Raw genomic sequence first — 22,689 nt, 5'->3', positions numbered from 1 at the left:
CATATCTTACTCCGACATCACTGAATCCTTCATCACCTGCCAATGCCCCTACCTCACTTCCCCCTGGCATCAATGAATCCTTCCATCTACCCATATCCTTCCCACTCCCCTATACTGAATCCTTCATCATCTTCCCACAACCCTATCTCAATACCCTATCAATGAATCCTTCATCCACTGTCCATGCCTCTACCCCACTCCCTAAGAAATGAAACCATCATCCACACCAACACTTCAGGGTATCATTTCTTCAGTGCCCCTTCTTTTACAAATTCGAACTCACCCAGAACTCTGCAGCTTATATCCTACCTGGTGTAAACTTCCACTCACTCATCCTTATTCATTTGCAGCAATCTTCAGCCAGAAGTACCGAGTGGATGATCCATCTCAGCTTCCTCCGGAGGTCACCAGCATCATAGCTGCCAATCTTCAGCCAATTCGATTCACTCCACGTGATATCAAGAAACGGCTGAAGGCACTGGATATTGCAAAGGCTATGGGGCCTGACAATATTCTGGCAATAGTACCGAAGACTTGTGCTCCAGAACTTGCCGCGGCTGTGGCATCCATCCGGCTATGTGGAAAATTGCCTAGCTATGTCCTCTACACAAAAAGCAGGACAAATCCAACCCGGCCAATTACCGCCCCATCAGTCTACTCCCCATCATCAGTAATGTAATGGAAGGGGTCATCAACAATGTTATCAAGCGGCACTTGCTTAGCAATAACCTGCTCACTGACACCCAGTTTGGGTTCCGCCAGGGCCACTCAGCTCCTGACCTCATTACAGCCTTGGGTCAAACATGGACAAAAGAGCTGAACTCCCGAGTGGAGGTGAGAGTGACTGCCCTTGACATCAAGGCCGCATTTGACCAAGTGTGGCATCAAGGAGCCCTAGCAAAACTGGGATCAATGGGAATCAGGGGGAAAACTCTCTGTTGCTGGAGTCATTCTGAGCAGAAAGGAAGATGGTTGTGGCTATTGGCAGTCAGTCATCTCAGCTCCAGGACATCACTGCAGGAGTTCCTCAGGGTAGTGTCCTAGACCCAACCATCTTCAGCTGCTTCATCAATAACCTTCCTTCCATCATAAGGTGGGGGTGTTCGCTAATGATTGCACAATGTTCAGCACCATTCACGACTCCTCAGATACTGAAGCAGTCCATGTTCAAATGCAGCAAGACCTGGACAATATCCAGGTTTGGGCTGACAAGTGGCAAGTAACATTCGCACCACATGAGTGTCAGGCAATGACCATCTCTAGCAAGAGTGACTCTAACCATCACCCCTTAACGTTCAATGGCATTACCATGACTGAATCCCCCACTATCAACATCCTGGGGGGTAACCATTGACCAGAAACTGAACTAGCCATATAAATACTGTGGCTACAAGAGCAGGTCAGAGGCTAGGAATCATGCAATGAGTTACTCATCTTCTGACTCCCCAAAGCCTGTCCACCATCTACAAGGCACAAGTCAGGAGTGTTTTGGAATATTCCCCACTTGCCTGGATGAGTACAGCTCCCACAATACTAAAGAAGCTGGACAACGTCCAGGACAAAGCAGTCTACTTGATTGGCACCACATCCACAAACATTCACTCCCTCCACCACTGACGCACAGTGTGCAACATCTACAAGATGCACTGCAGGAATTCACCAAGGCTCCTTCAACAGCACCTTCCAAACCCACGACCACTACCACCTAGAAGGACAAGGGCAGCAGATAGATGGGAACAGCACCACCTGGAGGTTCCCCTCAAAGTAACTCACCACCCTGACTTGGAAATATATCGTTATTCCTTCACTGTCGCTGGGTCAAAATCCTGGAACTCCTTTCCTAACAACACTGTGGGTGTACCTACATCACATGGGCTGCAGCAGTTCAAGAAGGCAGCCCACCACCACCACCTTCTCAAGGGCAACTAAGGATGGGCAATAAATGCTGGCCCACATCCTGTGAATTAATTTTTTTAAAAAACTTCTCCATTGGCTCCTTATTTCCCAGCTGATTGTCTTGCCCTCAATTCCAGATCCCTCTATGAACTCTGTTCCTCTCTGCAATCTTCTCCAGTTTATGTCCCAACACAGACCAGACACCACCCCCCAACACTTCCATCTCTGGTTTACTGTGTGCTTACCCACCTTTTGCCCCAACATCACAGAGAAGTCTTAAGGCAGAAGCCTTGCTCTGAAACTCTCTCCCCAAGCCTCTCAATGTCACCCATAAGTTTCTTCTTCAATCCTGCCTTTTGTCGTCTCCTTCTTTGAGCCTTTAAATCACTTTAAATGTTTTGCTGCATGGAACGCTAAACACCTCTAATTAAATCGCCCTGTTATCTTCTCTGTTCTAATGAAAACAGCCCCAGTTTTTCTAGTTGTTGAATTTTTATTTCCTCATACCCGGCAGTTTCCTAATGAAAAAAGAAGTTGTTGCATTTAAAAACTACCCACAGTTTCTTGGTCATACTAAGATTTTTCAGATTCACCATTACATCTCCACATTTATATTCTATAGCTCGTGCCATCAAACCCAGAACTAATTTGGGTTGTTGACTTATGAATATACCTTCCCAGAGCTCTTAAACATTTGTAGATTCACAGTTGCATTCTTTATCCATCTAAATACTTTTACTATTCTACAGGAGATGGAAATCTCAGCTAGTATGCGATATTTCCCAAACTCTGCACCTGGAAACCTGAAAGTGTTTCAATGGGCTGCAAAAAAAAAAAGGACCTCCTGTGTTGCCACAGGAACCCTATGCTACTATCAGGTTTCAATGGCAAAGCCATAGTCTCAGTCACACACTCTGAATGATCCCACAGACTGGCCACACGGAAAGTAAACCCAACATTCTGTGACACTCTGACACAACAGGGTCTGTACAGACAGCTAGACTCGATGGCACTTGGAGCTTGACCAGGCAGCAATGCAAGGATTGTATTCCTCAAAGGAAATTAAAAAGTCAAGGACAAAGATTTGCTGGAGACCAGCTCTGTTTGTTCAGACTCCATGTAGCTGTACTCCTCCTCCTCCTCCCTCCTTCCTTCCTTTAGCCCCTCATCGTCAAAGATGACAGATAAACATCTGGAAGCTCAGACATGTAATGAGCTGGTAAAGCAGCCATTACAAATGGAGAGACAGTAAAGATCCAGAGTCCAACCATTGTGGGAACCATATGACACTGCTATTCAAACTGGTCAAACTGTACCAAACTTGGCAGGAACAAATTGCTATAAACTAGGGCTCCCAAACTTTTTTTTGCTGAACTTCACTTTGTAGAGACTCATGTCTGAAAACAGCATTTTGCATAGAACAAGAGAATTTTATTTTTTTGATGAAGATTTATGACAGAAACTTATTTAAATAGCACAGTACTAATAATAACTTGCATTCATATAGTGCCTTTAATCTAGTAAAATGTCCCAAGGCTCTTAAATCATTTCTATGTGACTGAATGAACATAAAAGAACACTTTATGACGCCCCCTTATCTCACTGAATAGGATGAGCCTGTTTGCTGCTCGTACAGAGCATGTGGAATCAGAGCTTTGAGTTCTGAGTTTCACTCACAAATCCATCTTTGCACTCATTCAGCTTCTAGGGCCTCTGGATGATCTTTCAGGCCTCAACAAATTTATAATTGAAACTACATCATTGTAATTGAATGAAAATTAGCTGCCGAGAAAAGCTGAGCATTCCACACTGCATAAAATCAAGCTTTCAGTAATACTTCGCTGTCCCTGAAATGAGAAGTCCTGTCAGAAATGTTTGCAAGCATTTTATCTCATTTTATATTCACAAAGGAGCTTGACACAGGAAAGTATCATTGTACACATATGGGTCGAAAAGTAACATAACCTCGGGTTTCACAACATACTCAATTACCTGCATTAAATGCACTTTCACATTCTAAGTTCAACTGCACTTAATTTTGTTTATGGAATCTTACAACACAGGAGGCCATTCAGCCCATCTTGTCTCTGTTGGCTCTTTGAATGAGCTATCCAATGAGTCTCACACTATATGTTCTGCTCACATAACCCTGCAAATGTTTCCTTTTCAAGTATTTATTCAGTTCCATTTTGAAAGTTATTATTGAATTTGCTGCCACTGCCCTTTCAGGCAGCACATTCCAGATTATAACAGCACACTGTGTAAAAAAAAGGTCCTCATTTCCCCTCTAAGTTCCATGTATCCTATGTTCCTAAATGTAATGGTAGAGACTGCCAAATGTAGAATGCCAAATCAAATTACAATGCAAAAGGAGAGCTAACGGTATGATCAAAGCAAAGCTCTTAAGTAAAAGACAGCATGGGCAAGGCCTATGTCATGAGTGGATTGTTAAATGATTTTTTTGGCCTCTGTATTGATTAGTGCTGGCAATGTTGATGTTCATAGTCCTGTGACTGAGTCAGGAGTGGATACAGCTGAAATCCCAGCTATCATGAACAAACTAGGACTAAAACAGAGGAGGCGGCAGGCCCCAAAGAAAATCGCCGTAAATTCCAAGAGAAGTGAGAGCATAGAGGCAATGCTATGGTGGAAAATTTGCAAAGTTGTTATTTTTAATAAAAGATGGAAGGTCAATTTCTGTCAAGTTGGTGGGTGCGGTTTTGAGCATCACCAGCAAAAGCCACCAAACAGGCAGCCGATTGGCATGAGGTCAGTGATTGATCCCGTGGGTAAAATGTCACTACACCCTGTACCTAATCCTGTGGGTATAAACGTCATTGTGCCCTGTACCCGATCCCCCGGGCATAAACGTCATTGTGTCCTGTACCCGATCCCTTGGGTATAAACGTCATTGCGCCCTGTGCCTGATCCCACGGGTAAAAACGTCATTGTGCCCTGTGCCCGATCCCACGGGTATAAACATCATTGTGCCCTGTGCCTGATCCCACGGGTATAAACGTCATTGTGCCCTGTGCCTGATCCCACGGGTAAAAACGTCAATGAGCCCTGTACCCGATCCCATGGGTATAAATGTCATTGTGCCCTGTGCCCGATCCCACGGGTATAAGTATCATTGTGCCCTGTACCCGATCCCTCAGGTATAAACGTCATTGTGCCCTGTACCCGATCCCCCGGGCATAAACGTCATTGTGCCCTGTGCCCGATCCCACGGGTATAAGCATCATTGTGTCCTGTACCCGATCCCACGGGTATAAACATCATTGTGCCCTGTGCCTGATCCCACGGGTAAAAACGTCAATGAGCCCTGTACCCGATCCCATGGGTATAAATGTCATTGTGCCCTGTACCCGATCCCACGGGTATAAGCGTCATTGCGCCCTGTGCCCGATCCCACGGGTATAAGCGTCATTGTGCCCTGTGCCCAATCCCATGGGTATAAACGTCATTGTGCCCTGTGCCCGATCCCACATGTATAAACTTCATCGTGCCCTGTACCCGATCCCTTGGGTATAAACGTCATCGTGCCCTGTACCCGATCCCTCGGGCATAAACGTCATTGTGCCCTGTACCCGATCCCTCGGGTATAAACGTCATTGTGCCCTGTACCCGATCCCTCGGGTATAAACGTCATTGTGCCCTGTACACGATCCCATGGGTATAAACATCATTGTGCCCTGTACCTGATCCCGCGGGTATAAACGTCATTGTGCCCTGTACCCAATCCCGTGGGTATAAACGTCATTGTGTCCTGTGCCTGATCCCACCGTTATAAACGTCATTGTGCCACGTGCCCGATCCCATGGGTATAAGCGTCATTGTGCCCTGTGCCCGATCCCACGGGTATAAACGTCATCGTGCTCTGTACACGATCCCGCAGGTATAAACGTCATTGTGCCCTGTACACGATCCCGCAGGTATAAACGTCATTGTGCCCTGTACACGATCCCGCAGGTATAAACGTCATTGTGCCCTGTACACGATCCCATGGGTATAAACTTCATCGTGCCCTGTGCCCGATGCCGCGGGTAAAAATGTCATCGTGCCCAGTACCCGATGCCGCGGTTATGAACGTCATTGTGCCCTGTACCCGATCCCAGGGGTATAACTGTCATTGTGCCCTGTACCCGATCCCGCGGATATGAATGTCATTGTGCCCTGTACCCGATCCCGTGGATGTGAACGTCATTGTGCCCTGTACCCGATCCCGCGGATATAAACGTCATTGTGCCCTGTGCCCGATCCCACGGGTATAAACGTCAATATACCCTACACCCGATCCCATGGCTGTAAACGTCAATGTGCCCTGTACCCGATCCCGCGGATATAAACGTCACTGTGCCCTGTACCCGATCCCGCGGATATAAACGTCACTGTGCCCTGTACCCGATCCCTCGGGTATAAACATCATTGTCCCTTATACCCGATCCCTCAGGTATAAACGTCATTGTGTCCTATACCCGACCCCACGGGTATAAACCTCATTGTGTCCTGTACCCGATCCCACGTGTATAAACCTCATTCTGTCCTGTACCCGATCCCTTGGGTATAAACGTCATTGTGCCCTGCACCCGATCCCGCAGGTATAAACCTCATTGTGTCCTGTACCCGATCCCGCGGGTATAAACATCATTGTGCCTTATACCCGATCCCTCAGGTATAAATGTCATTGTGTCCTATACCCGACCCCACGGGTATAAACCTCATTGTGTCCTGTACCCGATCCCACGTGTATAAACGTCATTGTGCCCTGTACCCGATCCCTTGGGTATAAACATCATTGTGCCCTGTACCCAATCCCGCGGGTATAAACGTCATTGTGCCCTGCACCCGATCCCGCAGGTATAAACGTCATTGTGCCCTGCACCCGATCCCGCAGGTATAAATGTCATTGTGCCCTGCACCCGATCCCATGGGTATAAACGTCATTGTGCCCTGTACACAATCCCACGGGCATAAACGTCATTGTGCCCTGTACCCGATCCCGTGGGTATAAACGTCATTGTGCCCTGTACACAATCCCACGGGCATAAATGTCATTGTGCCCTGTACCTGATCCCACGGGCATAAACGTCATTGTGCCCTGTACCCTATCCCGCGGGTATAAACGATCCCGTGGGGAGAAAATTCAGGGCGTTAAAAGATAATTGTAATAAATCAAAGGAGTAAAGCTTCACAATAACTAAGAAACTAACTTGACGCTGCAAGAGCTAAGTTTGGGGTTGTTGTAATTGCTGTCAGAGTTGTGTGTCTTTATTCTCAGAAAGCTTTTGTTGAGGCCCTATACGAAAGGTTTATGACTAAAGTAAAAATTCATGGGATGAAGGAGATCACTGTAAACTGGATAATTACTTGCCCAGATATTAGGAAACAACATATTCTAACTAGAAGGTCTCAACTGATGAACCATATCAACCTCAGGGAAAGCAATGAGTGTTAAGATGTAGAGATTGTTCAGAGAGACTAAATGGTTCACTTCATAGTACATTCTAATGGTTTTACTTCATCGAATCTCTCATTTGTAAATTTGCATTTTCTATCCCTTTATAAAGTGCACCAACTGAACACTGCTGATAGCTGTGTTAAGATGACAAACTGAGACTGATGCCAGTACCACAGGGTACAAATTGCTGTTCAGAAGGTAAATACAGAGAAAACAATGACCAAAGCACATGTGAGAGTTGGTGAATTTTGATCCATTTCACAGGCCACCTGAATCCAAATCAGCATCTGCTGACTCAAATACAAGTCCAAATATCTCTTATAACAGACACAAATTAACTGGCTCATTGTTCCACAGTTTTTTCACTGGAATCTGTTGCTTCCATTTCTGCCATTAGCTAGGTTAAGTGATTGGGCAAAGATCTGGCAGATGGAGTTTAATGTGGGAAAATGTGAAATTGTCTATCTTGGCAGGAAGAATAAAAGAGAAGCACATTATCTAAATGGTGAGAGATTGCAGACCTCTGAGGTGCAGAGTATCTGGGCATCCCCATGTATGAATCACAAAAGGCTAGTGTGCAGGTACAGCAAGTAATTAGGCAAGTTAATAGAATGTTATTGTTTACTGTGAGGGGAATTGAATACACGAGTAGGGAGTTCAGTTGTACAGGACACTAGTGAGACCACATTTGGGGTACTGTGTACAGTATTGGTCATCTTTTTTAAGGAAGGTTGTCAATGCATTGGAAGGAATTCAGAGAAGGTTTACCTTCTTCAGATCTGAAGAAAGTCATACAGACTCAAAACGTCAACTCTGTTTCTCTCTCCACAGATGCTGTCAGGCCTGCTGAGTTCTTCCAGCATTTTCTGTTTTTGTTTCAGATTTCCAGCGTCCGCAGTTTTTTGTTTTTATACTATCAGATTAGCCATGATCTTATTAAATGGCGGAGCAGGCAGAATGGCCTACTCCTGCTCCTTGTTCACATTTAAGAAATACTCTGTATTTCTGTTTTTCCCACCTCACATTTCTCCACATTATATTCCATCTGTCAAACTTTTGCCCACTCGTTTAGCCTCTCCAAATCCCCTTGAAGTGTCTTTGCCTCCTCCTCACAACTCTCACTTCCATCATGTTTTTGTCATCTGCAAATATGGAAATATTACATTTAACTCCCACATCGAAATCATTGGTATAGATTGCGAATGCTGCGGCCCAAGCACTGATCCTTGCAGTACTCCACTAGTCACAGGCTGCCAATCTGAAAATGACCCATTTATTCCTACTATCTGTTTTCTGTCCAGTAACCAGTTCTCAGTCCATGCCAGTATATTACCCCAAATCCCATGTGCTCTAATTTTATTTACCAACCACTTGTGTGGGATCTTTATCAAAAGCTTTCTGAAAATCTAAATATCCCACTTCTACTGGTTCCTCCTTATCTATTTGCTAGTTACATTCTCAAAAAACTCCAACAGTTTTGTTAAACATGATTTTCATTTCATAACTCAATGTTAACTCTGCCCAAACCTACCATTATTTTCTAAGCGTTCTGTTATCACATCCTTTATTAAGATTCTAGCATTATCCCTACTATTGATATCAGGCTAACAGGTCTGTAGTTCCCAGTTTTCTCTCTCCCTTCTTTTCTTAAACATTGGGGATACACTTGCTACCTTCCAATCTATAGAAATTTGAAAGATGATCACCAAAGAATCCACTATCTCTGCAGCCACCTCTTTCAACACTCTGGGATGTAGATCATCAGGTCCATGGGATTAAGCAACCTTCAGCCCCATTAATTTTTCTGTTATTTTCACTAATATTATCCTGCAGTTCCCCGTTTACAGTCGTCCCTTTATTCTCCATTAGTTCTGGGTTTTTTTTAGTATTTTCCTCCATGAAGACAGACATGAAGTACTTGTTTAGTTTCTCTACCATTTCCTAATTCCCCATTATAAATCCTCCTAACTCTGCTTACAATGGGCCCACATTTGTTTTTGTTATTTTTTTTCCTTTTTTACACATCTTTAGAAGCTATTTCAATCCATTATTATGTTTCTCACCAGTTTACTCTCGTATTCTATCTTCCCTTTTTAAAACTTTTTCTTGGTCCTCCTTTGCAGAATTCTCAAATGCTCCTAATTGTCAGGCTTACCATTTTTTTGGCAACTTTATGCTCCTCTTCCTTTGATCTAATGCAATCCTTAGTTTCATTTGTTAGCCATGGTTGGAACACTTTCCTTGCTTTATTTTTGTACATTGAAGGAATATATTTTTGTTGTAAACTATGTATTAGTTCTTTAATTGTTAGCCATTGCTTGTCTACTGTTACACCTTTTAACATAATTTCCTAATCCAATATAGCCTATTTGCCCTTCATACCTTCAGAGTTTCTGTTGTTTAGATTTCAGACCCTCATCTCTGATTGAACTACATCACTTTAAAACTTAATGTAAAATTTTATCATATAATGGCCACTGTTTCCTAAAGGCTCCTTTACAACAAGATTATTAATTAGCCCTTTCACATTATGCAATACTGAATTCAAAATAGCCTGTTCCCTAATTGGCTCCTCAATGTGCTGCTTCAGAAAACCATCTTGCATACATTTTTTAAAATTCATTCATGAGATGTGGGCGTCACTGGCTGGGCCAACATTAATTGCCCATCCCTAATTGCCCTTGAGAAGGTGGTGATGAGGTGCCTTCTTGAACTGCTGCAGTCCATGTGGTGTAGGTACACCCATAGTGCTCATAGGGAGGGAGTTCCAGGATTTTCACCCAGCAACATTGAAGGAATGGCTATATATTTCCAAGTCAGGATGGTGAGTAGCTTGGAGGGGAACTTGCAGGTGGTGATGTTCTAATGTGTCTGCTGCCCTAGTCCTTCTAGATGGTAGTTGTTGTGGGTTGGAAGGTGCTGTCTTAGGGATTTTAGTGGGTTTCTGCAGTGCACCATGTAGATAGTACACACTGCTGCTACTGCACGTTGGTGGTGGAGGGAGTGAATGTTTGCGGATGTGGTGCCAATCAAGCGGGCTGCTTTGTCCTGGACAGTGTCAAGCTTCTTGAGTGTTGTTGGAGCTGCACTCATCCAGGCAAGTGGAGAATATTCCATCACACAGCTGACTTGTGCCTTGCAAATGGTGGCCTAACTTTGGGGATTCAGGAGGTGAGTTACTCGTCACAGGATTCCTAGCCTCTGACTTGCTCTTGTAGCCACAGTATTTATATGGCTAGTCCATTTCAGTTTCTGGTCAGTGGTAACCTCAGGATGTTGATAGTGGAGGATTCAGTGATGGCAATGCCATTGAATGTCAAGGGATGATGGTTAGATTCTCTCTTGTTGGGGATGGTCATTGCCTGGCACTTGTGTGGCACCAATTTTACTTGTCACCTGTCAGCCCAAGCCTGGATATTTTCCAGGTCTTGCTGCATTTGGACATGGACTGCTTCAGTATCTGAGGAGTTGTGAATGGTGCTGAACATTGTGCAATCATCAATGAACATCCCCACTTCATACCTTATGATGGAAGAAAGGCTATTGATGAAGCAGCTGAAGATGATTGAGCCTAGGGCCAATGTGTAAATTATTAACTAATTAGTCAATTAGGTAATATTTTACACAGCTAAATTAATAGAAAACAAAAACAAAAGTAAAAATACCTGGAAAAATTCAGCAGGCCTGACAGCATCTGCGGAGAGGAACACAGTTAATGTTTTGAGTCCGTATGAATCTTCAACAGAACTAAGGGAAAATAGAAGAGAGGTGAAATATATGCTGGTTTAAGGGGGGATGGGACAGGTAGAGCTGGATAGAGGGTCAGTGATAGGTGGAGATTGCCAAAAGATGTCATAGACAAAAGGACAAAGAGGTGTTGACGGTGGTGATACTAGCTAAGAAATGTGCTAATAGGTGACATTAATGTAGAAAGCAGGACGAGCAAGGTACAGATAGCTCTTGTGGGCGTGGGGTGGGGGGAAGGGATCGAAATAGGCTAAAAGGTAGAGATAAAACAATGGATGGAAATACATTTAAAAATAATGGAAATAGTTGGGAAAAGAAAAATCTATATAAATTATTGGAAAAAAGGGTGATTGGAGAGGGGGTGGAGGAGACAGTTCATGATCTAAAGTTGTTGAACTGAATATTCAGTCTGGAAGGCTGTAAAGGGCCTAGTCGGAAGATGAGGTGCTGTTCCTCCAGTTTGCTTTGAGCTTCACTGGAATACTGCAGCAGGCCAAGGACGGACATATTGGGCATGAGAGCAGGGTGGAGTGTTGAAATGGCAAGCGACAGGGAGATCTGGGTCATGTTTGCGGACTCTTAAATTAATAGAAAGTTGCACTCACCTAGCTTGGAGACTAGGAAGAAAACTCACCAACCGCTGGAGGCTGAAAAAAGTACAAAGAAGGAGCACCTCCTTCCCTCTGTGCACCAACTTCCCAACTCCTCACTTAATCTACGTCTCACTCTGGCATAGTTTTGTGTCAGTGCGCCCCTCTCTGTGTGCAGGTTTAAAATCTCTCTGCTTATAGAGAGCCTCTGATGGCTCACTAGCTAGCTTAGCTTTCTGCTACAGTAATTAACATCTATTTAGGGCAACTACTTTCAGCTCATTGACAACTTCAGCAGCTCCCTGTTTAATGATGCTATTCAAAAATATTTGAAAGCAAGAACCTAACTTTTAATCTAAATTTAAAGTTAAAAAAGCTTACAAGAAGTGCCTACCTGAATGAAATTCCCAACTCCTCACTCAAACTATGTTTCACTCAGACATAGTCTGGTATCCACAGGCTCCTTTCTGCCTCAGCAGGGTGTCTGATACACATAGAAACTGATCCCCACATTTACTAACTTCTAAACCAAATTACTGGGAAACCCACATAGGGACAATTTCACACCTCTTTTATTCTTTCATGGGATGCAAGTGTCATTGGCAAGGCCTCAGCTAATGAACCAGATTAACCTCAGGCCAGCATTTGCTGCCAATCTTGAATTGCCCTTGAGAAGGGGTAGTGAACCCAATATTGTGTGCACTCATTTTGCCTATACAGACAAACCACATTAACATAAATCTAGGGAGCTTTGCCATAGCATGGTCAATGCACTGAAACTGACTATTCGCAGAGTGATTATGGTACTTTGACCAGCCCCCTGTGATACATTTGTACCTCCAATTCCCACTGATGATCCAAGTTGGTTTAACCAGACAATGACTGACAGTACCCCAGGATGCTGTCAAACTGTCTGGCTTGGGTATCAGATTACCAAATCTGCTTTGGAAGGTTGACTTAGCTTGAATCTCCATTGTCAATTTGAACCAACTCAATCCAGAGCTTGCATGGATGAATTTTAATGGGAGATCATAACTGACTTGACTGAGACACCTTTGTTCAGCAGGGCAGCAGTGATAAGTGCAAAGCACGGAGGAGGAGTCATTGGGAGCTAGAGGGAATTGGTGAAACAGTGGGAGATGAAGGTTACTGAAACCACAGAAAAGTTACAGCACAGAAAGATGCTATTGAGCCCATCGTGTTGGTGCCAGTTAAAAAAAACTAGCCGCCCATTGTATTCCCACCTTCCAGCACCAGGACCATAGCCTTGTAGTTAAAGCACTTCAGGTGCAGATCCAGGTATGTTTAAAATGAGCTGAGGGTTTCTGCCTCAACCAGCAACTTGGGCAGTGAATTGCAGATGCCTACCACCCTCTGGGTGAAAAAGATTTTCCTAATGTCCCCTCTAACCTTTCTACCAATCACCTTAAATCTGTGCCACCTGGTAATAGACCTCTCAGCTAAGGCGAAACAGGACATTCCTGACTACCCTATTTAGGCTCCTCATAATTTTGTACACCTCAATCAAGTCATCCCTCAGTCTCCTCCGTTCTAAGGAAAACAACCCGAGCCTATCCAATCTTTCCTCATAGCTGCAGTTTTCAAGCTCTGGCAACATTCTTGTAAAATAAAAGCAAAATACTGCGGGTGCTGTAAGTCTGAAATACAAACAGAAGATTCTGGAAAAACTCAGCAGGTCTGGCAGCATTTGTGGCCCAACCAGTGTTTTATACAGTTCCACCATGAGATCCCTGCTTTTGTATCCTATACCTCATCCAATAAAGGAAAGCATTCCAAATGCTTTCTTCACCAGCTGTTCTGCCACCTTCAGGGATCCATGGACATGCACTCCAAGGTCTCTCACTTCCTCTACCCCTCTCAATATCCTTTCATTTATTGTGTATTCCCTAGCTTTGTTTGCCCTCCAAATGCAATACCTCACACTTCTGAATGAATTCCATTTGCCAATTTTCCACCCACTCAATCAAATCATTGATATCATTCTGTAGTCCAAAGCCACCCTCTTCACTATCAACTGCACAGCCGATTTTTGTGCCTTCTGCAAATTTCCCAATTGTGCCTCCCATATTTAAGTCCAAATTATTAATATATACCACAAACAGCAAGGGACACAACACTGAGCCCTGTGGAACACCACTGGAAACCGCTTTCCATTCGCAAAAACATACATTGATCATTTGTTTCCTTTTGAATTCAACCTGCCACATTCCCCTGTATCCTTTTACTTTTCTGATCTGTCTAATCTATTTAGACCACATCCACTGCATAACCCTCATAGGGGATCGGTTAGCTCAGTTGGCTGGACGGTTGGTTTGTGATGCAGTGACGCTAACAGTGCAGGTTCAATTCCTGTACCGGCTAAGGCCATTCATGAAGGCCCCGCCTTCTCAACCTCACCCCTCACCTGAGGTGTGGTCGCCACCACCAGTTGCCTCTCGCTAATGAGAGAACAGCTTATGGCCCTCTGGGACTACGGTGACTTTCACTACCCTCATCAATCCTCCTTGTTACTTCCTCAAAAAATTCCGTTAAGTAAATCACAGCTTTCCCTTAACAAAACCATGTTCACTATCCGTGATTAATTAATTAGATAGGTTAATTGGTAGTGGTTGTGGTGGACAAGGAGAAGTGATAGAAAGTGGAGCTGATGAGGTCCTTTGAGTTAGCAAGGTCAGGGGAGGGCATGGGTGAGCTTACGGGAGACCAGGAGTGTAAATAAATCACATGAGAAGAAGCCAAGGGAACTAAGGTGGAGGTTGAACTTGCTAATCATGATGTACAAGGGGAGAGATCTCCAACAAGGAAGCTGGCACAGGACTTGTGAGGGCAGTAGTGGTGGAAAGGGTGAGGTAAGTATATTCCAAGGACAGTTGGAGAACTTGGTGGGACTTTAGATGGGACACACAGCAAAACAAGTAGCCTTGTGAGGAGACTATAGAACCATAGAAAAGTTATAGCACAGAAGGAGGCCATTCAGCCCACCTTGTCCATGCCAGCCTGAGGACACCCAGGTGCTCTTTCTAATCCCACCCTCCTGCCTGCAGCTTACAGCACTTAAGGTGCAGATCCAGGTACTTTTTAAAAGAGTTTCTGCCTTTACCACCAACTTGGGCAGCGAATTCCAGACACCCACTACCCTCTGTGTAAAAAAAGTTCTTCCTCATGTCCCCCCTACACTTTCTGCCACTTATCTTAAATCTATGTCCCCTGGTTCTAGAATTCTCCACCAAGGGAAACAATTTTATCCTGTCCACTCTACCTATTCCCCTCATAATTTTGTACACCTCAATCAAGTCACCTCTCAGCCTCCTTTGTTCTTAGGAAAATAACCCCAACCAATCTCGCCTCATAGCTTTTCTAACTCTGGCAACATTCTTGTAAACCCCCTCTGCACTCTCTCCAGAGCTATTACGTCCTTCCTGTAATGTGGTGACCAGAACTGCACACAATACTCCAGTTGTGGCCTCACCAGTGTTTTATCTATGATGAGATAGAAGGAATTATTAATCATAAACCAAGTTTCTGATTATTTTGTTAGTGTCAAAAGCCCCTTCCACAACAAGGTTACAGATGATAAGGGCTTTATTTGCGAGGATACTCCAGTGGCTAAAATATGGGCAATGGTTGATGACCCGCTGCTAGAACTTGAATGGAGACAGTGGCAGCTGACAGGGAGTGGGATGGAGCGTAGATTAGAGAAATGGCCAAAACGACCATAAGGAGTGGGGGGAAGGCAGTAGTGGTTGCTGTTCTGCGACAATCTATCCCGAGTACCTGCATGAAAAATATCAAGGGTGAAGCAAAGGGAAGGTGGGCTCATCAACAAAGGTTGAAGGTGTGCTGGTGACAGCAAGAGAACAGCTCTTCTGGACAGCAGAATCAGGGTGGTTGGGTGAGGGCAGAAGGGGGAACTTTGTTTAAAGGAAAAAAAAGTGCAAAGGGAATAAAGGGAACTCGAGGAGGGAGGAGGGAGGAGGTCAGAGAGGAAGGGAACTAAAATCAGGCTGGGACAAGGCTGATCAAGGTGACAGGAGCCAATGTGTGCATGTGGGTGAATACAGGAAAACCTTTGGTTACACAACTTAAAAGACAGTCTTGCAATTTTATAGTGCCTTTCACATTAACAATGACTACTCATTTGCTGTGATGCAGTCTTTTAACTTAGAAGTGACAACTATTACGTGACAAACCTGGGTTGTGTGTGCAGGGACTGTTTGTATTATTTACTCAACTAGTTGTCTGCAGTGGCCATTTACAGAGAACCAGATAGAACACAAACTCAGGTCAGTAAGGATCAATTACTGCAATTCAGTTCCAACCTAAGAACTCAAAATAACATAAGTATCTCCCAGGTCCACGAGGAATGACAGAGAAGGCATGAATCCATGAAGAATACCAGAATAGGAGCTCATTGGCAATCTCTTTACACTTTTAGAGGAGAACTACATTGGTATCTGTTGAGATACCAATGGTGGAGAGCTTTGGACTTATGGGCCTTAGGGAAGTAATGGTCAGTTTGTGTGCAAAGTATGAGTTTATAATTTTGGTTTAAATAGCAATCAGTGTGGTGGGGGGAGGGCTGGCCATGACAATAATCACACACGGACTCTGGGCTGACTGAGTTTCATGGGCCGAATGGGTTTGCCTCCCTGGGACTTTATCTCTTAGGGTAATGACTATCAATAACACAATGATGAGTTATTGTAGAACTGGGGAAATTTTGGTTACCTTTTTTAAAATTCATTAATGGGATGTTGGTTTTACTGGCTGAGCCGGCATTTATTGCCCATCCCTAGTTAACCTTGAGAAGGTGGTGGTGAGCTGCCTTCTTGAACTGCTGCAGTCCTGCAGCACCCACAGTGCCGTTAGGGAGGGAGTTCCAGGGTTTTGACCCAGTGACAGTGAAGGAACGGTGATATATTTCCAAATCAGGATGGTGAGTGGCTTGATGGGGAACTTCCAGGTGGTGGTGTTCCCAAATGTCTGCTGTCCTTGTCCTTCTAGATGGTAGCGGTCGTGGGTTTGGAAGGTGCTTTCTAAGGAGCCTTGATGAATTCCTGTGCATGTCACATTAGAATTTTTTTATTATTCCAGCCAAGACTGTTGATAGGTTATTCAAACATAGTGGGTTGCAGAGCTGAACACAATACTATACTCACCTAAAACTCAACTTGTCCACACTTTTATCAAGAGTTTTCAGGTAATATCAAGAGCAAGGAGACTCTCCCTAACCAAGGGGAACTGAGGTCAATTGTAGTTGCCTGGCTCAGATCAGCTAACTTAACAGAGACCTAGGAGTTTTCTGATCTATACGGTTTAATTACTCACTAGCCAAATATAATGAGTCATCAGGAAAGCCTACAACTGAATCATTGTGGAGCATTTTCTACACAATCTCAATGTGAATCTACTAGAACATCCACAGTTTGAGGATCCAACAAGTAACTGACAGCTCTGTAAAATGCTGGGAATTGCAACTAGTTTTAATTATTGTACTGTACAGTAAGTCCTCACTTAAAATTGTGGCTGTGTTCCTGGAAATCACAACTTTAAGTGAAACACCTTTAAATGAAATATTGGTTCCCAGAGGAATCAATGTTAAAATTGTAGTTATGTTCTGTCAGACATTCCTTTTCAGGAAAAAAAAGCAAATATTAAAACATTATACCCTCAAAGTTGCAATGTTTTACATTGCTAAATTCCTACATTGGAAAATGAAGTAACTTTTATATTTTTAAACTTATTTTATTTTCAAAGAAAAACATAACTTTCTACTTACAGTACCTCCTGCTCGCTGCCGATCCTGCTTCCCGAACCTCCCTCTCCCTGATTCTCTTGGTAGCTGCAGGTCCTCCCCCAATCCGACCCTCCGAGTTGTGGCCTCTTCCCAACTCTCCAAAGTGCAGATTTTATCCCCCTTGCCCGACCCACCAGCTCCCTGACTCACCCTCTTGCGGCTTCTCTCTCCTGGGCCTGCATTCCTGCTCAAGATCCAGATCTGAAGCTGGATCTCCAATGTTATGGAAGCGCGAGACCCGATGGTGCAGAACTGCCAAGCAGGGACTGCTACAATCCATAGTTTTTTTTTTAAATGCTCCCGCTCGCCTCGCCTGAACCCACGCTGTGAGCGAGGCCTTGGGGAGAGGGTGGTGAGGCGAGGCCCCGGGGAGAGGGTGGCGAGGCGAGGCCCCGGGGAGACGGAGGTGAGGCCAGGACCCGGGCAGACGTAGGTGAGGCCAGGCCCCGGGCAGACAGAGGTGAGGCCAGGACCCGGGCAGACGGAGGTGAGGCCAGGCCCCGGGCAGACGGAGGCCAGGCCAGGCCAGGCCCCGGGCAGACGGAGGCCAGGCCAGGCCAGGCCCCGGGCAGACGGAGGCCAGGCCAGGCCAGGCCCCGGGCAGACGGAGGCCAGGCCAGGCCAGGCCCCGGGCAGACGGAGGCCAGGCCAGGCCAGGCCCCGGGCAGACGGAGGCCAGGCCAGGCCAGGCCCCGGGCAGACGGAGGCCAGGCCAGGCCAGGCCCCGGGCAGACGGAGGCCAGGCCAGGCCAGGCCCCGGGCAGACGGAGGCCAGGCCAGGCCAGGCCCCGGGCAGACGGAGGCCAGGCCAGGCCAGGCCCCGGGCAGACGGAGGCCAGGCCAGGCCCCGGGGAGACGGAGGCCAGGCCAGGCCCCGGGGAGATGGAGGGGAGGCCTCGGGGAGAGGGAGGCGAGGGGAGAGGGAGGTGAGGGGAGAGGGAGGCGAGGGGAGAGAGAGGCGAGGGGAGGACTTGGGGAGAAGGAGGCGAGGCCTCTGGGAGAGGGAGTTGAGGCAAGGCCTCGGGGAGAGGGAGGCAAGGCCTCGGGGAGAGGGAGGCAAGGCAACGCTTTGGGGAGAGGGAGGCAAGGCAAGACCTTGGGACAGGGAGGCGAGGCAAGGCCTTGAGGAGACGGAGGCGAGGCCTTGGGGAGAGGGTGGCGAGGTGAGGTGCAGCCTTGGGGAGAGGGTGGCGAGGTGAGGTGAGGCCTCGGGGAGAGGGAGGCGAGGCAAGGACTCGCAGGGAGGCGAAGTGAGGCGAGGCCTCAGGGAGAGGGAGGCGAGGCAAGGCCTCGGGGAGAGGGAGGCGAGGCAAGGCCTTGGGAAGAGGGAGGCGAGGCCTTGGGAGAAGGAGACGAGGCCTTGGGAGAAGGAGGCGAGGCGAGATCTTGGGAGAGGGAGGCGAGGCAAGGCCTTGGGGAGACGGAGGCAAGGCCTTGGGGAGAGGGTGGCGAGGTGAGGTGAGGCCTCACGGGGAGACGGAGGCGAGGCGAGGCCTCGGGAAGAGGGAGGTGAGGTTCCAGGGAGTGGGAGGCGAGGCCTCGGGGAGAGGGAGGCGAGGCCTCGGGGAGAGGGAGGTGAGGCCTCGGGGAGAGGGAGGCGAGGCCTCGGGGAGAGGGAGGCGAGGCCTCGGGGAGAGGGAGGCGAGGCAGGAGCAGCTTCAACAATCAATTAAAAAAAACATGGATTGAGCAGCCCCAGCTCGGCAGATCTGCACAACTGGGACTCGCGCTTCCACAGAATTGTAGATCTGGCTTCAGATTGGATCTGGATCTTGAACAGGAATGCAGGTCCAGGAGAGGGAAATGGCAAGACGGTGAATCAGGAAAAGGGAAGTTCAGTGAAAGGGTGAGTCAGGGAGGGGGAGAGGCCACAACTCAGAGGGTCAGGGATGGGGAAGGTCACAATTCGGAGGTGGGGAAGGGGGAGGCCGCAACCTGGTAGGTTGTGGATTGAGGGGAGAGACCACAAGTCAGGAGGTTAAGGGAGGGGGGAGATGCTGCAACTCGGAGATTGGGTAGAGACTGCCACTCAGAGGTCGGGGAAGGGGAAGAGACCACAACTCGCGGAATGGGGAGAGGCCGCTCCAAAATGGCGTAAATTGGGTCGTGTGGGAAACTACCTTAAAATGAATTTCACTCAACAAGATTACAGGCCCTATTAACTTAGCGACATTAAAGTGAAACAATGTTAAACAGGACAACATTAAAGCAAGGATTTACTGTATCTCAAACTATATTGAGGCAGCAGGAAAAGTTCAGAGAAAAGTCACCAAGATAATTGCTGGTCTGTTGTACTGACCATCTATGGACAGAGGCTGAAGGCTCAGTGGAGACAAGCGAGAAAGATTTGTCTTAACCTAACACCTTTCATGACTTCAGGACACCCCAAAGTACCTTACAGGTGATCTTATTTGAACAGTAGTCACTCTTGCAATGTAATGTGTGAGTGAGTGAGTGAGTGTCAAACAGCTGACTAAAGGCATGGAGTCGATGGAATGGACAGCTCTGAGATTAGATTCCAAACACATCGAGTCTGGGAGGTACACAGTCCTGGGCCAGGAACTCAGTCTTCCAACTGGAATGCTGAGCTGTGGCTGCCCTCGAGAATAACTGGAAACAAGACAGGACCCATCAGTTCATCTCACTCATATTGTATTTTGGGTTTAATACTGGCCATGGTTGGGCTGCACCCCTTTTAAATTAGGAATCTGTCTATTTCCTGTTTGATGGTTTTGACAGGGCTTTCATTTCAACAGTTTATTATGAAACTTAATTCTGATGTGTGAAGTAGCTACTCTTCTAGTTACACTTAGTTTGTGGGCTTCCTCAGTCAATAACCACGCCCCATATTAAAGTCACATCCTAGATAAACTAGTAAAGTTTGCAAATTATCTTATTGAGATTTGCATAATCAGTACTCGAAAGAATGACTGGCTGAATAACCTGAATCTGAGTGGTTCCCTGCTGTCAAGGTAACACACTGGGTAAGGACAAAACACAATAATATTTGTGAGAGCTTGCTCTGTGAAAATTGGCTGCTGTGTTTCCTGCATTTCATCAGTGGCTGCACTTCAAAAAAAAACCACTTCATTGACTGGAAAGTGCCTTTGGGACATCCTGAGGTTATGAAAGGCACTATATAAATGCAAGTCTATTGTTTCTTTTCTCTAAGAAAAGATGATCCTTGATCCCCACCATCCCAGCACTCTCACCTGAGACCTCTAAGGGTCTTATAGTTGAGATCTGTGCATAATGAATTAAATAAAGGAAACTTGGGTTGTAATGTGATGAGTGAAATTTCAGTGTTTAAAGAGTTAATGGAACTAAAGCTGGAACTAATCCTTTCAAAAATAAGAAATCAGTTCTAACGGTGCACAGGTTAACAAAGTCAGTGATTGATTTTAATGATTTTAATACGAGACGCTCGGTCCTGAGCAGGGAGTTAGAAATGAAAAAAACATATAACTAACTTGAATAAATGAGTCTTTGGGAGAAGCTGTCTGAAAACATGTTTTTTCTGAATGGATAAATCCAGGAGAAAGCATCCGACGCTGTTGATATTAACATTTTAAAACATTTATCTTACTTTTAAAAGGTTAAGCTGGGTTTGGAAAAATAACTCAAGTCTGTTCAGGACCAAAGCCAAAGCCTCGAGGGCACACATGTGCATTTTCCCAAAAGGGTCTTTGGTTTGCCTATTTTATAACCAGCCCTGCATAGCACAAGAGTTTGAAGCATATGGCTAGACAGATGCTTCTGGCTCCTATTCAAGGCTGACAGAAATGAAAGAAAAAAAAGATGGAAAGTTTTTTCCCCCAGTGAAGAGCCTTGGGTACCTGGATTTTTTCCTGTCTGCGCTGCTGTTCGGCAAATCTTTTAGTTAATGCTTGCTTTTTTGCCCTCAATTCCTTTATATCATCTTCCCCTCCACTGCCTTCGGGCTCAGAGTTTTGTCCCTCGTATTCTTCAATGATGACATCTTCTTCCTGTGCACAAATGGTTGGCAACAGAACTAAAGTGAGGAACAGTGAAAAATGAGACTGCTACTAACAAGATACAGCAAGGCGCTGCCATCTTCAATATTCAGCCCCATACATTAAACAAAAGCTCAGGAACACAGACCCAAGCCATGTCATATTCATGCCTCGCTGATTAATAATGCCTTGATAAGAATAGAAGCTGCCAAAAATCTAGATAAACACGGATTACCAAGGCAGTCTGGTAGCTCTAGTAAACTCCAAACCCAGCAGATTTCTAAATTCAAATTGTAATAATGATTGATATTTGAATATGCCTTGCCTGCTGAATAATTTCCATCAGTTCTGTATCATGCTGTTAGACAGATTTCAAGACACGGCTTTGTGGCATCATAGTGCACCTCTGGTCAGGAAGGCAAAGCTGCACGATTGGACATATAACCACAAATGGCAAGTACCACCCTCACCGGGGAAGAATCTGCTCCACTATCACCCCACCACAAGTTGGCACCATATCCTTAAGGAACTGCTTCCAAGTACCTCTGTGCAAAAAGTTAGGACTTGATCACACATCCTTCACTTCATTAGTGGGTAAACTTTTTTTTAATGGTTAACACTGTTGAACAGCTATGAGTCACTTATTCACAAGAATTTGCTGTGCAGGTCGAGTCTCTGGACATCATTTCTGCCAGACAGGCAAAGCTCTGGGTCTTCCAAAGTGCCACGGCATGTTTCTTTGAGAGAAACAACTGTTAGATATCGATAGTGTATTCAGCAAATATTGCAATCACAAAGGCCAGTAGAAAAAAAAACATTTCAAAGGTCTTTGTGTAAAATACAAAGAAAAATCATGAGCCTGCACACTAGTTTTTACCCCCAACTTGTTCCTTATTTGTAAATGGTGATTCATGCCAGCATACAATTCCACATACTTGGATGTCCTCATCAGCCCAAGTAGCTCTTCTGCAGGTGTGAAGTCTAGACAGCAAAAGCTGACAATTTGGTTGGTCAGTGTCTTCAGCCAGCACTCAAACAGCCCAGCTAGATTGCTAGCAGGAATCAGGAATGGGAACTTGAACTGGTTTTGTTCTCAGGAGTGCTGAGGCCAATTTGTGTTCCTATTGCTACTCCTCGAGATCAGCTAACACAGCAGAGACCAGGATTTGAATCTGGGACCTTCCTATTTGGCACAGTTCAATA

The 22,689-nt window shown here is 45.6% G+C and overlaps 1 protein-coding gene across 4 annotated transcripts in view; it reads right to left on the bottom strand.

Annotated features, from left to right (window-relative positions):
* smg6 (SMG6 nonsense mediated mRNA decay factor) overlaps positions 1–22,689 on the bottom strand; it is a 417,242-nt gene that overhangs the window by 61,108 nt on the left and 333,445 nt on the right. For all 4 annotated transcript variants that reach the window (XM_041197156.1, XM_041197158.1, XM_041197160.1 and 1 more), the window contains one exon: positions 21,349–21,498. In XM_041197156.1, the coding sequence (XP_041053090.1) occupies positions 21,349–21,498 (150 nt within the window). The remainder of the gene's footprint in view (positions 1–21,348; positions 21,499–22,689) is intronic.

This window comes from Carcharodon carcharias, chromosome 10 (genome assembly GCF_017639515.1).
Source record: "Carcharodon carcharias isolate sCarCar2 chromosome 10, sCarCar2.pri, whole genome shotgun sequence".
NCBI classification, from domain to species: Eukaryota; Metazoa; Chordata; class Chondrichthyes; order Lamniformes; family Lamnidae; genus Carcharodon; species Carcharodon carcharias.
Note: the sequence above shows the minus strand (reverse complement) of the source record. Positions and strands in the feature narration are given on the sequence as shown.